Source organism: Carettochelys insculpta, chromosome 14, assembly GCF_033958435.1.
Source record: "Carettochelys insculpta isolate YL-2023 chromosome 14, ASM3395843v1, whole genome shotgun sequence".
NCBI lineage: Eukaryota > Metazoa > Chordata > Testudines > Carettochelyidae > Carettochelys > Carettochelys insculpta.
In genome coordinates this window covers 26,698,925-26,715,531 of record NC_134150.1, presented here as the reverse complement: position 1 = coordinate 26,715,531, position 16,607 = coordinate 26,698,925, and the positions used below count along the sequence as shown (strand labels likewise).

Below are 16,607 nucleotides of genomic sequence, written 5' to 3'. Positions count from 1 at the left end.
TCAGCATCTCCATCTCCTTCCAAAGCAGCTCTAGTTTTCCGGTTGCCCACAGTGTTCAGACATTCCATGTTCCATGGATAGCGTATGTGTTAGTTGTAATTTTCTTTCGGTAGCCAGCTTATCGACCCAACTCCGATCGCTCGATTGGTATCGCGGACCTTGTTTATCCAGATGAAGTCTGAGCTGGCATCTTTTATCATTTAGTTTTACTGGCATCGAATTTCATTCATATTGTTGTTTGATGGTCAGCACGTCAACACACATCTGACCAACCCTCGTCCTTCATCCAGGCTTGGGACTGGCATGGAGCGCATAGAGGCTTCATGGTGGAGTTATTACATACAATACTCCTTTTTATATACTCCCAAATGTTAGTCTTTTTTTGCAACTGCTTCATGGACAACTCATTTTCAAACTATGATCTATTGTAACCCCCAGATCAATATCATCAGCAGCAGTCCAGCTAGTTACTCACCATTTTGCAGTTTTAGACTTTTCCTTCTTTACTGAAGTACTTTGCACTTGTTTTTATTGAATTTCATCTTCGTGTATTCAAGCAAATACTAATTTTTCAAGGTAATTTTTAATTATAATCTTGTTGTACAGAACTTTGACCTGTATGCTCCTTAATATTTCTCTTGCTACCAAAGTCTTTATAAAACCTCTTCTTCTTGAGTTTTATGTCCTTTATAGGTGTCACTCACTTTGGGCCTTACTTATCCCTTCTGATTTTGTCCCTACATGCTTTTATTCATATTTCCACTTTTTGTGGAATACCTTTTTGATTTTCAAGTTATTAAAGAACTCGTATGGAGCCATACTGGCCTCTTACTATTCTTCCTATGATAGTTTGCTTTTACTCCTTTACATTCTTGCCCTGAGAAACTGCTAACTTTCCTGAACTCCGATATTCCCTTACATTTTCTTTCCAAGGATGAAACTGTTAAAGATGGTTAACTCATTTTTGAAGTCCATTTTCCTCATGCTGCTTCTCATGCCTTCCTTTCTATAAAATCATTAAATGTATCATTTCGTGTTCACTTTCACCCAAACTGCTTTTAACCTTCAGATTCACAACCAACTCCTCCTTTGTCAGAAAAAAGTCCGAAATGGCTGTCTTTCTGTTTATCTTCTCCATCTTCTGAAACCACAGGCTGTCCCAAATACATTCTAAGAACTTGGTGGATGTTTTGAGTTTGGCATACTTTCCAAGAGATGTCTGGGCACTGAAGTCCTCCATTAGTAACATGACTTTTAGATATTGGATATTTCTGTTATTTATTTTACTCATCAATGTACCCCTAATTTGGTGGTCTGTAGTAGACCTCTATTATGATGCTGCCCCTGCTTTTTCCCCATCATATCTTCATCCAAAGACTTGCAATTGGTCTGTCTCTCACCTCCATCTGGAAGTGAGAAAACATATACAGTAAGGCCTCGATTTAATGGACTAATGGGGGAGAGGGGTGTCCACTATTCCTGAAAGTCCGTTAAATGCGAGGGTTTACTGCCCACCCACCCTTGCAAGGCTCCCCTATTCCCCCCGCCCAAAAAAAAAAAAAAAACCCACAACTGCCACTCAATGGAGCTGCTGTCGCTGGAGGAGCTGCTGGACCCGACCGTGTGCAGCTGGAGTGACCAGGGCACAGCCTGGAGGAACTGCTGCCAGAGCCACCACATGGTCCTCCCACCAGAGGTGGGGCATGTACACAAGTGCCAGTCTGCCCATGTATGTGCCAGACCTCTGGTGGGTGGAGCATGTGGTGGCTCCGGAGGAGGAGGTGGTGACTCCTCCAGGCTGCAGCAGCGGTAAGTTTCTTAACTTTTTCTTTTTTTTTTTTTTGGGGTGGGCAGTGATTTTATGGACACTGGCGGACTTTGAGAACAAAGAGGGGGGTATCTGTTGTTCCCAAATTCTGCTAAATCGGGGTCCATAAAAACAAGGGTTTACTGTATATATTTTGGTGTATTATGCAACACCTCTCTACTTTTTTCCCTGTCTTTTGCTCCTGGACAAGTTATATCCTTTATACTACTATTCTACTCATGAGATTTAGCCCACCAGGTGTCTGTGATGCCAATTTCATAATGTAGCTTATGTACTCACTCTTCCAGTTCCTCCTGTTTATTCCCTATTCTGTTTGCATTTATGTTTGACTACATATGAAAAATAATCTCCAAAAGTAAAATACTAAATTCTAGAAACATCAATAATATGTGATAATTTTCCCCAATGGCTAGTCTAAGACAGATATTCAACATATTATAGTATTTTAAAAGGTTGATTAGAGAGAATATGTGATTACTTTTCCTAGCTGGTAATACCCTTATTGCTTTCTAGTCACACTGATATCCAGAAAATAAGTTTTCCAGTAACATTAGCTTTCAGAATTCATGGTGGCTAAGGTTCATATAACACATGAAGCTTACTTAATTTTTACAATAGCATATTCTGCAATCGTCTAGGGTCTTCATTCGATGTGTTGGGATGAAATTCTGAGGATTTCTCCTCAGATGTAAACAGTTTATAATATATTAAAGGTTTTTAAAATGGAGTCTCTGGTCACATGATATTGACATTCAAGATGGAGGTGGTTATATAACCTAGTTATATAACATGTTGAGTCATGATTACATAACCAGAGTTTTCCACCTTTTCTAAGGGGTCTCCCAGAAGGGCGCCAGTTATACAAGGACTTTTTCCCACCAAAATCTGTTTATAAGGAGGACTTCAGCACAGCCTCAGGCTGGCTTGGGACTGTCTCCTTGCTTCCACTGGCTGCCCATCCTGAACATCGATTCCACATCATAAGATCTAGCCACAAGGACATCACACCATCTGCATCCAGGGTCCACCTACCCTTCACTGTGGGATCTCCCCCCATGCTCCTCCCTATAAGCCTTCCAACTAGGCTGAGGGTAGAAGGTCTGGAGCCTAGAACAGAATTACTATAATCTCATTTGTTCCTTTCTATTTTTGGGTTCTTGTTTGCCTTTTGGGGGTTTGGCTATTGTTGATGCTCTTAATTAGTGTTCTGACTTTCTTCTTGACTATCTCTCAGCTGGATGTTTACTTATTCTAAATAAAGTCTGTTTGGTTTACATACTTGATCTCTTTCTCTTTCCTGGGTTATCTATTGACAGTTAACCAGGTAACAGATACTGGCATCCAGCTATGAGGTCAGAGGACTTTAGTTAGGGGTGCCCTGCATGCCTTGTCCTAATCAATCTAATTGTCCTAATTAATTTGATTGTAATTGTCCTATTATAATATTTACCCACCAGACAGTAGCTGTCTCTACTCTATCTAACAGGTGGGCCAATTGCTTAAAAAGGTACTTTTAATGTTTTTCTATCAGATCTTGATGTGTTTAACTGATACAATCAGCAGGATCCTAGTCTAATGTGTCCATTTGACTATGCCAGCACAACTACCACTGAACACAACTGGAACAAAGAGACTGGCCCCTGATCATGTAATTCCTGGTTTCATATGTACATAGACTTGCAGAGAAAGGGCATGTTTTTCCAAAGTTTCTGTGTTTTAACCTGAAGGGTGACAATACTCAGAAACTTTGCAAAACCGTGCCAAACAGTATCAAAAATAAAACAGAACTTACCTGACCAGGGACTAAGCTCCAGAGAATTTGTGTGGTAGCTGTGAAGTCACAGCAATAATGCAAACTGGACCAACACACAGGAGAAGGAGCTAGAGAGCTCCATCAAAAATGCACCTGAAAGAAGGAAGTTAAATATGTTTGTAAGTAATGTATTGAATGACTCTTGGACTGTTTTGGGGGAAGATTCAACACATATTACTAAAGTTACTATAACCTTGGTATTTTACTCTTGCAGGTCACCTTTAATTGGCTTACTATTTATGGGTGTGAAATAGCTAGAGGGAATAGCTAGAAAATAGCTACAGAAAAAAAAAAGATGAAATAACAGGCAGTGAAAATGTCTATTATATCTGGTATAGGATAGGATAGTATGTTCTGACTCAGTGAAGGAAATATAGTTTGAGAGAGAGTAAGCAAAGCATCATGTCAGACTACAGCAATGTAAAAGAAATGTCAGAGAAAACTGAAAAGAAATATTATAGATTTTATAGTTTTAAATTTTAATCATAACCAGATTTTGAAAATAGTACCTATAAATGCATTTGAGATACCTGCAACCCAGAGTACAAAGGCAAAACGCTTTCCTTTTTCTTCACTGCCATGAGATTCTATTTTCTTTTATCTAAAATCTCAAAGACCCTATACTTAAGAAAAACTGTGGTGATCAAAAAGTAGTCTGTTTTCTCTCACAGTAAAGAGCTAGTTCAGGGGTCATCAAACTGTGCCTCTGGAGCTGCAAGAGGCTCTTTGAGGAGCCACTTGCAGCTCCAAGTGCTGCCACCACTAACCCCACTTGTAGCTCTGGAGGATGCTGCCACTTAAACAACGCCCACAGTTAAAATGGAATTTAGATTTTTTTGTTTAAGTGGTGGCAGCTTCCAGAGCCACTGAGCAGTCAGCCACAGCAGAGGGGGAAGTCGGCAGAGCAGGGAGCTGTCGACGCGCTCCATGTGGGGGAAGTCAGCCTACAGAACAGCTGGGAGGAGGGGCAGCCGTTCCTGCCCCTGCTGGAGCTGTGCAGCTGCGCTCAGAAGAAGGCAGCAGTGGGGAGCAGCATGTAGGGGGAGGCAGTGGCTGTGGAGAAGCAGCAGCAGCAGCAGCATGTGGCACTAGTCGGTTGAGACAGGTAAATCCGGGGGATGGGAGGGCTGGTTTGGGGCTGAACGGGTTAAACCTGGGGTTGGGATAGCAGCTTGGTGCAGAGAGGGGTTAAACCTGGGGATTGACGGCAGGTTTGTGGGATGATGGAGGTAAAGTTTGGGGTTGGGGGCAGATTTGGGAGTTGAGGTGGATAAAACTTTCTAACTTCTATAAATCATGGTGGATGTGTCTACACTTGCATTCCTCTTTTGAAAGAGGCATGCAAATGAGAGAAACTGAAAATGCAAATGAGGCACAGATGTACATATCTGGCACCTAATTTGCATATCTCATTTAGAAAGAGCCTATGTTTCAGGAAGGCGTGTTCTTTTGAAGATGGGGTTTATTTAAAAAAAAGCCACATCTACGCTGCTTTTTTTGCCTTTCAAAAGAGGCGCTTTTGAAAGAATATGCAAATGAGGTACCCGATATGTAAATCTTTTGAAAGAGGAATGCAAGTGTAAACACAGCCTGTGTGTGCACTGTTCTTAAAACAGGAGTAACAAAAAGTACAGTTTGACCTTATTTATTAAGGACTGTCTTGTATTCACATGCATTGCAGCTCTTGAAGTATTGATTTTGTAACTGAATTTGAAAAAATTGCTCTTCTTCCTATTTCGGTACACACTCCTGACCTAGTTAGTAATAAAATAAATAAATAAATAAATAAATAAATAAATGGCATTTCATTTAGACCTTTTCATTAAGTGAATAGAAAAGTTACATTTTTGCTTAGCACTGAGACATCTGAAAACCTGTACCTTCCTTGAAGAGCAGACTGTTGTTTCTCACAACTGGTTTGTTCATGTGTAGTATGACTTCTTTGCATACTACCTGTTTGTAGCTTATCAGCTGAAGGTAGAGCAACATTTTCCTCATTTTGTCCGACAGAAGCATCTACTGAATTCACAGTCTTTAATATTCCACTTTTGGATGACTGATTATTTGCAGATATAGTACAAACCAAGTCATCAGATGTACAATTCAACCGCAAACACTGCATTTTTGTATGTGCTCTTTCAGTGATTACTTCTTGGTCACTGGCATTCAATTCATGGTATTTTGATGTTGTTTGCGTAACTGCTTCTTGAGGACTATTAATAAATATTTGTCTTCTTACTGTTGCCTACATTGCAAAAATATAAATTAATGATTATACAAAGCATTAAGAAATCCTATTGTAGGTTTAAAAGGCAGACTTGGGCAAATCCAAAGATAGACCCTGTTAAGTACAAAGGAGCAGAGCTGCCTGGCTCTACTTAGACACTAATATTAACAAGAAAACCAGTAAAGTTATGAGAGAATTAAAGAAATAGTATCCTAGTAAGCACTTGGATCTGAAAACAATAAATTGGGTCTTATTACACACCCATAGATGCCTGAGACTCATACAATTAAGTCACTGAGCCCTTGATGACTGACTACCTAAAAGCAGGAGCAGGGAACAGAAAAATCAGTCAGGGTCCACACACAAACGGGAAGCAAAAAGAAACCAACCCTCACTGACCTAGCTCAGGATGGAACTGAGCCAAGGCCTGAAGACTTGCGGGGCTGGAGGGTGAGTGCCAACTCACCCTGCTGCAAGGGGAAGCCCTGAGCCTTGCCGTGTGCCAGATCTAACTTGACGGCCATGTGTTCCTGAAGTGACCAGACAGTAATGGCATATGTGGCAAACCATCAAGGAAAGACTAAACTGCATGCTGAACAATAGAGATATAGTATCATAACACAGTTAAGGTTTACACATTAATGAGCTCTCTGAATATTTCAGCATCTTTGTCTGTAACAGGTTGAATCTCTCTGCTCCAGTCAGGGCACACTCCATGAGAGTGCAGGTGTCGCCTGTGGCATACTTGGCACAGGTGCCTATCCACGACATCTGTAGGATGGCCACCTGGTCCTCAATTCATACATTTGCAGCACATTACGCTTTGAGGCAGCACACACAGGAAGAGGCTGCGGAGGGCAGGGCTGTCCAGCAGTCCATTCGGGGTTCTGACCCCACCTCCTAGACACCAGCTTGCATTCACCCAACTTGGAATGGACATGAGCAATAACTCAAAGAAGAAAAGACAGTTACCTGTTCTGTAACTGGTGTTCTTTGAGATGTGTTGCTCATGTACATTCCAAAACCCACCCACCTTCCCCACTGTCAAGAGTAGCCAGCAAGAATGAACTGAACAGGGGGTGTGTGGGGGGGTGTGGGTGCATATAGTGGTTGCCATATCAGTGCCAGTCCAGGGTGCGCCACACTGACCCTACAGCTACTGGCTAGGGCAAAAAGCTTCTGGTGACTGGGTGTGTGCCTGCATACACCCAACTTGGAATGGACATGAGCAACATCTCGAAGAACACCAGTTACAGAACAGGTAGCTGTCTTTTTGATCTGAAGAAGTGGGACTGTCCCACAAAAACTCATCACCTTATACATTATTCTGTTAGATTTTTAAAGTGCTACTTGACTGTTGGTTTGTTTTGATAGAATACAGACTAACATGGCTACGTCTCTGTTGTTATAGTCATAGGGAGTAGTTTCTCAGAAATTCAATTATTTCCCTCTTTTATTGTTCACACTGAGATCATCTAATATCTTTTCTCCTAATGACCTCTAAACTTTTGAACAGAATGCTTTCTTTTGAGAGATTTGCTTAGGTTTGCCATACTTGGAATAAATTAGCCAACCTCATCACATTCTTTTTCAAGAAGTTCTATTCTGTGTAAAATTTCTCTTGCTTTCTTCCAGTAGTCCTCCAGATTTCTCTCTTTCATCTGTAGATCCATTTTCAACTGTTCTGCATCATTCAGATTTAGTGAGTATTCATTTATTTTCAGAAACAATTTCTCAGCTTTGCAAAGTGGAAAACAAAATAAATTATTTGGTCTTTTTACACTGAATAGTACATTGAAAATTATTTCATGTTTATATTTTAAAAATAAATATCCTAAATCCACTACATCCTAAAAATTACAACCTGTTGATAGTAAATTTGCATAAAATGAAGTAGAATGAAAGTTCCATATAGCTTCAATGCATTCCAAAAATGAAAACTGCAATTACAGCTTTTGGATCCAATTCAGCAAGATTTTCAAGCATGTAAATAGTCTCACTGAAGCTACTGAAATTGCCCACATCCTTAAAAATAGGCGTGTGCTTTTGCATTTTTGCTGAATTACGTTGCAGTTACAGTAAACCTTTGTTTCTGCAGAAGTTGCTCCTTGAAAATGGGAGTTTTCTAAAGAATCTGTTGCATTCAGGTCATGCTTCACCACAGCTTGTTTAAAAACAATTTAAAAAAAAAAAGCCTCAACCCCTCCGCCTCAGAACACTCTAAAATAGTATAACATCTTGCCAGAATTGTCAGTTTTATTGTTTTTAGCTAATATAAGCAGTAAAAAGAATTAGCACCTGAGCAATCAGTGAGGCTATGTCTACAAATTAATCTACCTATACAGGCCTCCACTTTACTGCTAAAAAACAAATCTATTTCTGAAGAAGTCCAGGCTACCTTTGCAAAGCTAATTTAAACAGAATCAGCATTTTGAGCACAGATTATGCCTGTGCACTTTTGTATTCACCTGAATGTCTGCAACCTTTTTTTTACCCCCTAAATGATGGAACCATTCTATAGTGGTAATTATATAACTATTCCCAAAGAAAATAGTTAATAAAGTGCACTGAATCACCAGCATGCTAAGGTTACAATTATTTTGAAGGTTTATAAACCTTAATTATTTATTTTAATATTTCATTTTTAAAATAATGCGCTTACTGATCTGCTTGCAATTTTGCAGCACAAAAGTAGCAGCTTTGTTTACTTCTTCATCATGAGCCTCTGTTAATAACTGAATCATAAGTGGAAGGCCGTTGTTCTTAAGCAGATCGTACTGATTTTCTTCTATAGAACAGAGCATTAAAGGAAAATAAATCAGTTTCTAACTTATATCATGATTAACAGTTTTGTTACCTTATCTTTAGAAGGCAGTATAAACTACTTTAATTAAAACTCAGCACAATGTTTCTTTTTATCATTGGCCAAAGTCTTTAAATTATATTTGGGTAATTTCCAAATAACACATGAATTACTTTATTTATTTTTTTGTCCAGCTTAGGAAGTAATTAAGGGATAACACACAACTTCATAACTTACCGTATGAAAAACAGTCACTTCCAAAATTTCAGTAGTAGTAGAAGCAAATCCAGTTAAGGACTGGGTCAGCTAAAAAGTAAGTATTGCTAATACAGATCAAAAACACATACCTATTCATAAAAGTCTGCATTTAAAAAACCTAGAGTTTAAGTTGGTGAAAACCTGTATATTTATTAAATGGGACCCAAGTGAAGTTCAGTCACTGACGAGAGACTTATTTTTATTAGCGTGGGGTTTGGTTTTCTGGAGTTTACTGCACTAAAATAGCTGCACTACTGCAAATCCCCCACATATATGTACGTAGTGTAAACCATGATATACATTTGTTGCGCTTACTTCAGTCTGAAATTCAGGTACGCTAGTCAAAAAACTGCATTGTAGACCGAGCTTATTTGATCAGTTCTTCCGTGGGCAAGAAACGGACAGTTGCCATATGCATAATTTATGTGATTGTCTAAAACTATCTTTTCTAAAACCACACTAACATTTGCATATGTCCTTGTAAAAATGATAAAAAAAAATGTATTGTTCAGACAGGAGCTTAATAAAAGATCCAATATTACTAGAGATTTTCTTTCAAAAAACCCTTAAATCTGCAAATAACATATGTGAGGCTATGTCTAGATTAGAACACTCTATTGACATATTTGTTGGAAGGTATCTTCCATCAAAATTTCTGTCGACAGATCACGGCCAGCCAGTAAAGTGGATCACTCTGTTGATCTGCTCTGTTGACAGAGAGCAGACAGACTGCCGGGCCGCTCTCTTGACAAAATGGCCACCTGGAACACTGTCAGACCAGGTCACATGTCCAGCAATCCCTTCTGTGAGCCCGGGCAAGACGCACCCTTAAAGGCCCCCACGCCGCCTGTTCCCTGCCTATACTGAGATGTGCCTACCTCCACAAGGCACAGCACAGCTGGTAGAGCAGCACTTTGACACTTACTGGGAAACACAGCTCTTTCCAGCTATCCATTTTTCCAGAGCAGCCCCAGGGCTCACCACACAGAGGTGCTTCAGCACCTGCTACATCTCCTCATGGCTGTCCTCTTCCTCAAGGAGGGCGAGCCTGACACCATTTTTGAGAAATTTGCCATGGCTGATGAACAGTCACACCATGCTTTCCCCCCAGCCCTCCCAGTGCATAGGCAAATCTGGAGGCACTGCACTAGTTCTGACTGGTGGCACTGGCTGATCACGGGGCAGTGAGACAATCAGTAGTGGTTCCAGAACTTCTACATACAGGACACCTTCCTGCAGCTCTGTGCCTGGCTTGTGGCCCACTATCCCCGTAGAGAAGCGTGTTGCAGTCACCCTCTGGAAGTTAGTCACCCCCAACAGCTACTGCTCGGCCAGATGCGGAAGTCCATCATCAGGGTCCTCCTCATGGAACTAAGGCGCTCTCAGGCTGCAGTCCCTGCATGCAGGGTTAGTGTCCCACCAAAGGGAGAACCTTGGGAAATAGGGCTGTGGTTGCAAGGGGTGGGGTGGGAAGCTCCACTCCTGGGGGCCATGCTGTCCTACCCTCACACAGCCCTGATGCCAGGGGGCTGGGGCACAGTCTCACAGGGGGAGCCCTGGAGAGCTCAGGGAGGAGGAGATGGGAGGGGGCAGGGCCCCCCCCGGGACCGCCCACTCAGTCCCTGACGTATGTATTTGGTCCCTTCCCTCTGCAGGTTGTGACAGCCATCAACACTGCTGTGGTGTGTCATTCATTTGGGAGATGGGGCTGCAGTTGTGGCTGGATTCATTGCCCTGAGGTTCTCGAACTGCATGAGGGCCATCGATAGGCCCACATCCTGATCCATGCTCCAGACCATTGCGCGGCCAACATGGTACTGCAGGCCTTGGTTGACTACTGTAGACAGTTCACTGACATTTATGTCAGGTGTTCAGGCCGACACATGACGCCCGGGTGTTCTGCAACTCCGGCCTGTGCTGGAGAATGGAGGCAGGCACGTTCGGTTATCCTCCAGAGGATGGCATTATGGAGGTCCTCATGAACGTGGTGACAGGTCCACACCAGTGCTGGGGTGGGATTGGCTCGCCCTGGTGGTGAGATGGCGCTGGCCCAGCCCTCGGACAGTGCAGGTCCAACAGAAAGGGAGACAAGGAGGCGGGATGGTGAGTCAGTCACGCAACACAGCCCCTATGGCCCTGCCCCTCACCATGAGCAGCAACCAATACCCACTGGGCCAACGGACAGGAACCTCCCAGGAGCAAAGCCATGTGTAGCCTGCACAATGGGCTCTGATGCATGGGGATTCTGTGGTGCCTCCAGCACTGTGCTGACTGCTGCACCCCCTTCCCCAGGAATGGGCTAGTGGCCAAGGGGGTGTCTGGTCACATAAGGGTCCCCTCTTGGGTGGCATGTGAGCTGCGAGCAGCCTGGCCCTCCCAAGGGAGGACCCACCCACAGCTGCGGCTTGTGGTGCAGTCTGTGGGAACAGGTGCTGCCTTGCACCTGAGGGCATGCCTGTGTGCCAAGAACTGCATTGCTTGATGTGTCTGAGGTCAGGCCGTCACCTTTGTGGCTAGCCCGCTTACAGCCACTGCAGGTGCTGGCGAAGCCCCTTACTCCCAGGTCCCGCGGCTCATCCAGCCCCCAGTGAGGCTAGCAGCAGGCTGGCGCCTGTGTCCAGAGGCCACCTGCTGGGTTTGGGTGGCACACACTTTACCTTGCACATGGTTCCACATGCCGGGACTGCAGCAGGAGGTTCCACCCAAGCCGAGTGGGCAATGTGCAGGGTACTCACTGACGGGACCCTCACTCCGCACTGACGTAGCCTGGGAGGTGGCCTGTCTGGTGGGGACAGGCTCCAAGGTGATGACCAGAGTGCTGCTGCTGGCCTCCAAGGCCATATCTGCCTCCGGCTCCAGAGGAGGGATGGGGCTCAGAGGCCTCCTCCTCCTGGTGGTGGTAGTGCTTTGGCTGCAGTGGAGGGGGCCATATCAATGGTAAGGTGTGGGGATGCTGTGACCCCCCACACAGATGTGTCATAGCTCATCATAGTAGGGGCAGATGGCAGGTCCTGTCTGGAATGTTGGCCACCGTCCTGGGCCCACACATGCCCCTGCTGGAGCTCTTGAATTTTCACCCGGACCTTCTGCATGTTACAGTAGGGTAGGAGGGGTGGTCCTGTTCCACCAGGGTGGTGGCCATCAAGGTATACGTGGGGACATTATGGCACTTTGCCTTGGGATTCCAGAATAGCTCCTCCTCACCCCACAAGCCCAGGAGGGCCTGAACCACAACACCAGACTAGGAGAGGGTCTGCCTCTTGGTGCCCCAGGTTGGCTCCTGGGACCCCTCAGACTGCTCCCTCGAGGGCCCCAGGGGAGTCTTGAGGTGGCTGGTTGTCTGCCATTTGGAACGGCTCTCAAGAAAGGAATGGCTGCGAGGGCGTTGGGGACCACAGGTGGTATTTCTGCTGCTTCCACGCTCTCAGGTTTCTGCCACAGGGTCTCCCTATGGCTTTAAGAAGGACAGGAGGCAGGAATCATATCAGGCACTGATTGCTGTGTCCTGGAAGCCTTTTCTGTCAACAGGATGCCCCCCAGAACATCCAGACAGGCTTTCTGTCTACAGATTTCTGTCAACAGAGGCATTCTTCCTCGTGGTGAGCAGGGTAAGACTGTCAGTAAAACTGCTGTGTTCTGTTGACCTACTGTTGACAGAACATTTTGGGAATCTGGGCTCTCCCAGGTTTTGTTGACAAAATGCCAGTTTTGTCTACAAAACCGTCTAGCATAGACATAGCTTGAAAGAGTGAATAGGAATTGGTCCCTTGAGAGCTCACAAGATTCTACTTTTTTAACTCTTGAAGATGCTGTATGTGGTATTCACAGCTTTTCAAAATCAAAGATAGAACACTACAAATAATAAAGCACTTTCTTTCACTTTTCTTTGACTACTGTAGTATATTATTTCATAAAATTTTGTTTTGGAACATCAGAATGTCAGTGAAAACTGCCGAGGAGTGCGGTACTGAAATGGTTGTTTAAGCCAAAGCAAAATTCGTAAAAGAAAGCAGAATCTTACCACAATCTTCTGTGCAATGACCAATTGTAAGAATAATACTAATTTTCTCTCCTGAATCCAGAGTGTCATAAGTTAGCAGCCTCAGTAGCTTAGATACAATGTGATACTTTCCCAGGACATCACCAATGGCAGCTAATAATATAAAATAAATTAAAAATATAAAGATTAAACTATAACAGTCTATACACAACACAATGCAACAAAAATACATTTTCTTTTTCAGGGTGTCCTCCATATGCATGAAGAAACCTTAAGGCTGTGGCCACACTACCCCTCCATTTTGGAAGGGGCATGTTAATAGGCACTTCGAAAGACGCTGATGAGGCACTAACATGAATATGCAGTGTCTCATTAGCATAATGGCAGCCATGCACAATTCAAAAGGGCCGCTTTCAGAACGCACACTATCTGTGTAGACGGGGCCTTTCGAAAGGACCCCCTGACTTTGAAAGCTGCTTCTTCCTATTTGGTTTTGGGAAGAAGAGGCTTTTGAAGTCAGGGGGTCCTTTCGAAAGGCCCAGTCTACACAGGTGGCGTGTGTTCTGAAAGTAGCACTTTCGAATCGCACGCGGCTGCCATTATGCTAATGAGGCACTGCATATTCATGTCAGCCCCTGTGCCTCACTAACATGCCCCTTCCAAAAGGGAGGGGTAGTGTGGCCGCAGCCTGGGTTTGCCCCCATTTTACCCTGCTTTCACACCCTCACCACAACATTTTAAATCAATATCCTCTCCCTACAGTGGATCAGTCCTGTACATACTCTTTCCCAGCCCCAGCACTGTCCTATTCCCCAAATCCTGCTGCAGAGAAGCCCTGATAAAGCAGGGCTCTGTAACACATTGTGGGGGCATGCTCCTGGAAAAGTTACCCAAGTCCTTCACCAGGTTCCACACAGGGAGCTCACTACAGTTGAAGTGGACATGAAAAGATCTAACTCAGGTTTACTAGGCATAAGGTTCTTCCTGAACAAGTGGATACATTTCCTATAAAAAGGTCAAGCATCTCCCAAGATGTAGGGGCTCCTACATTTGTTTCACTTTGAAAATCAAGCTGTTAGTCACATCCCTGCATGTCTCTGCAAACCCGAACAGGTGCAGCTGCATCCTCTTCACTCTAATTTCAGTTGGTGAGTATTTAGGTGATTTTGACGTCTAAAGCTGTACTTTGCACAGGTGCAATACATGCATGCTTACTTGCCATTTCATGGCTACCTACATATTTTTCTTGTGAAATTATCCCTAATGATTTCTTTCTATAAATACCATGTATCAGGTGTTTCCCAATATTATTTGGCCACAGAATCCTTCTAAACTAAAAAGAATTTTGCAGAACCCCATTTCCAGGCTCTACCCCCCACCTTTGGCCCCCAAATCTGCTCCCCATCTCCAGGTTTTACCCACCTCAGCCCTCAAATCCATCCCACATCCCCAAAGCCAACCCCTCTCAGCCCCAAACCCGTCCCCCAACCCAAGGCTTAACCCCTCTTAGCCCCAAACCTGTCCCCTCAATCCCAAACTTAACTCCTCTCAGTCTCAAACCCGCTTCCCGCATCCCCAGGCCTAACCCCTCTCAACCCCAAACCCACCTCCCATCCCCAGGATTAACCTGCCTCAGCCCCAAACTGGCCCCTGGGACTAACTCATCCATGGCGATGGCTAGGGAACCTACACCAAGCGGCCACGTGCGCCCAGCAGAAGGAACACCGGCATGGAGGTATTTCGCTGGCGGCGATGAACCAAGCCATGCTCACCGCAGAGGTGCAGCCACTCGGGTAGCGGGACGAGTGAGGGACACTCTAAAGCTCCCTACCCTGCACTGCTGAAATAATGGAACTAAATTCAGTTGGTTTAATGGCTGGATCCCTTCTGCCACCCTGCTGGCTGTTAAACCAATTAAATTTAGTCCTAGTGTTTCAGCAGCAGAGAGACAGGAATTTTCTTGCAGAACCCTTATTTTAACTTCGCGAAACCCCTGGGTTCCATGGAACTCCATTTGGGAAACATGCCATATATAAAAATGTTTGGGATCTATTCACTCACGGTTATCAGCAATGCAAGCATCCAGAGTCTTTGTTACCACTACTGCAAGCTTAGCACCTGCATAACTTCTAGCTGAATCATGGACCAGCTTGATAAGTAGTTCAGCTAAAATGTCCAATCCACCAACAGAAACAAAGTATTCCTGAACACGTGCTTAAGGAAAAAAAATACTGAATGTCAACATTTATATCTCTATTAACTGAAACAATATGAATAAAGTGGCAATTATTTTTGTGTGCATGCTAATTTTCCTGCCGTCTAATGCAATTCCAATTCCGTCAATATTACATGATCAAAACTGGAAATATAATGTATGAGAGATGGCAAATTTAGAAATGTGTTTTAATAAGAATTATAAAAAAAATACAGGCATAATACAGACATGTAAGTAGTAAACAATGTACTTGTGTTTTGCTTGATGTCATTAATCATAGGGTAAGGGCCAAAAAGGAGAGGTTCAGTGCCTAAGAAGGGGCTGCTGGTGAGCATGCTGGGAAGGGAATATGGGGTTTGGTCAAGAGATAGGGTTCAGGCGTGTGTTGGAAGTGAGGGTGTGGAGTCTGGGCAGGATGTCCAGTGCTGGAGGGGGTGGGGGTGGGGGTAGGAGTGTGGGATCTAGGTGTGAGGAAGGGTGCAGGAGAGGGGTATGGATAAGGGGTCTAGGCAGGATGGAGGGTGCAGGGATGTGTCTGTACGGGGTTGCAGAAAAAATGACTAAATAGAATCTACAGCAATAATTCCTTTGATGCAAATTTTTAATTACAGTTGATACTTCTAAGAGAGGTTTTATAAGAGAAATATACACATAGAGAGGCATTTTCACAAGCCAGACCCTGCTAAGTAAACTGATTTATGACTAACTGACCCCCAAGCACTGTACCTCTTTGTTCAAGCACAATGACTCCAATGGAGTTGATCTACAACAGCCGAGGAGCTGTTGTACACTCCTTTGTCTAGGAGTCTCCATGAGACTAGTAGGGGGATGATGTGAATGCCTTCCGCTGCCCCCTTGCTCACCCTATGTCTTAACTCAGTGCAGACTGAGGACCTGCAAGTGTCCTTTGCGAGACTTGGAGGAGAAGGGACAATGCCACAGAGGCAGCTAATCCTTACCTTCTACAAAGAAGGTGGAAGATCAGTGAATGAATCTGGGGGTAGGATGAAATTTAAAAGTTAATTATCTTTTCCAAATGTTCCATGAAATCTAAATTGTAGACAGGATGACATGTACTTACAATTATTAGCCACTGTGAGTCCAACAAATGAACAAACAGGACGAACTATCTCAGGCTTTACGCAATTTTGGAGCCAGTCTTTTGCATGTGGAAAAACTGAAGAGCAAGTGTTTTGATTGTCTTCTGTAAACAAAAATTTAAATGTAATATATGGTTATGTTTATAGACATGCTAAAAATTGGAAGCCAAATGTTACTTTTTAAAAGTGTTCTTTTCATGTTTACTGTCGTTAATTTAATAATAGTTACCATTTTGAGGATTATTAACACATGCACACAGAGTACTGCAAACTGAAGACCACAACTGATAATGCTGATTAACACTTTCCTCTGATAGATTAATCTGAGATATTGAAAGAGTTGTTCTGTTAAGAGAAAGGCAA

At 43.6% G+C, this 16,607-nt stretch overlaps 1 protein-coding gene across 1 annotated transcript in view; it reads right to left on the bottom strand.

Annotated features, from left to right (window-relative positions):
- Nucleotides 1–16,607, bottom strand: part of TERB1 (telomere repeat binding bouquet formation protein 1) — a 50,902-nt gene that overhangs the window by 24,392 nt on the left and 9,903 nt on the right. Inside the window, exons 6-12 of the mRNA XM_075008787.1 lie at nt 16,474–16,589; nt 16,226–16,348; nt 14,991–15,143; nt 12,951–13,082; nt 8,531–8,656; nt 7,443–7,606; nt 5,522–5,886 (exon numbers count right to left, since the gene is read on the bottom strand). Of these exons, the coding sequence (XP_074864888.1) occupies nt 5,522–5,886; nt 7,443–7,606; nt 8,531–8,656; nt 12,951–13,082; nt 14,991–15,143; nt 16,226–16,348; nt 16,474–16,589 (1,179 nt within the window). The remainder of the gene's footprint in view (nt 1–5,521; nt 5,887–7,442; nt 7,607–8,530; nt 8,657–12,950; nt 13,083–14,990; nt 15,144–16,225; nt 16,349–16,473; nt 16,590–16,607) is intronic.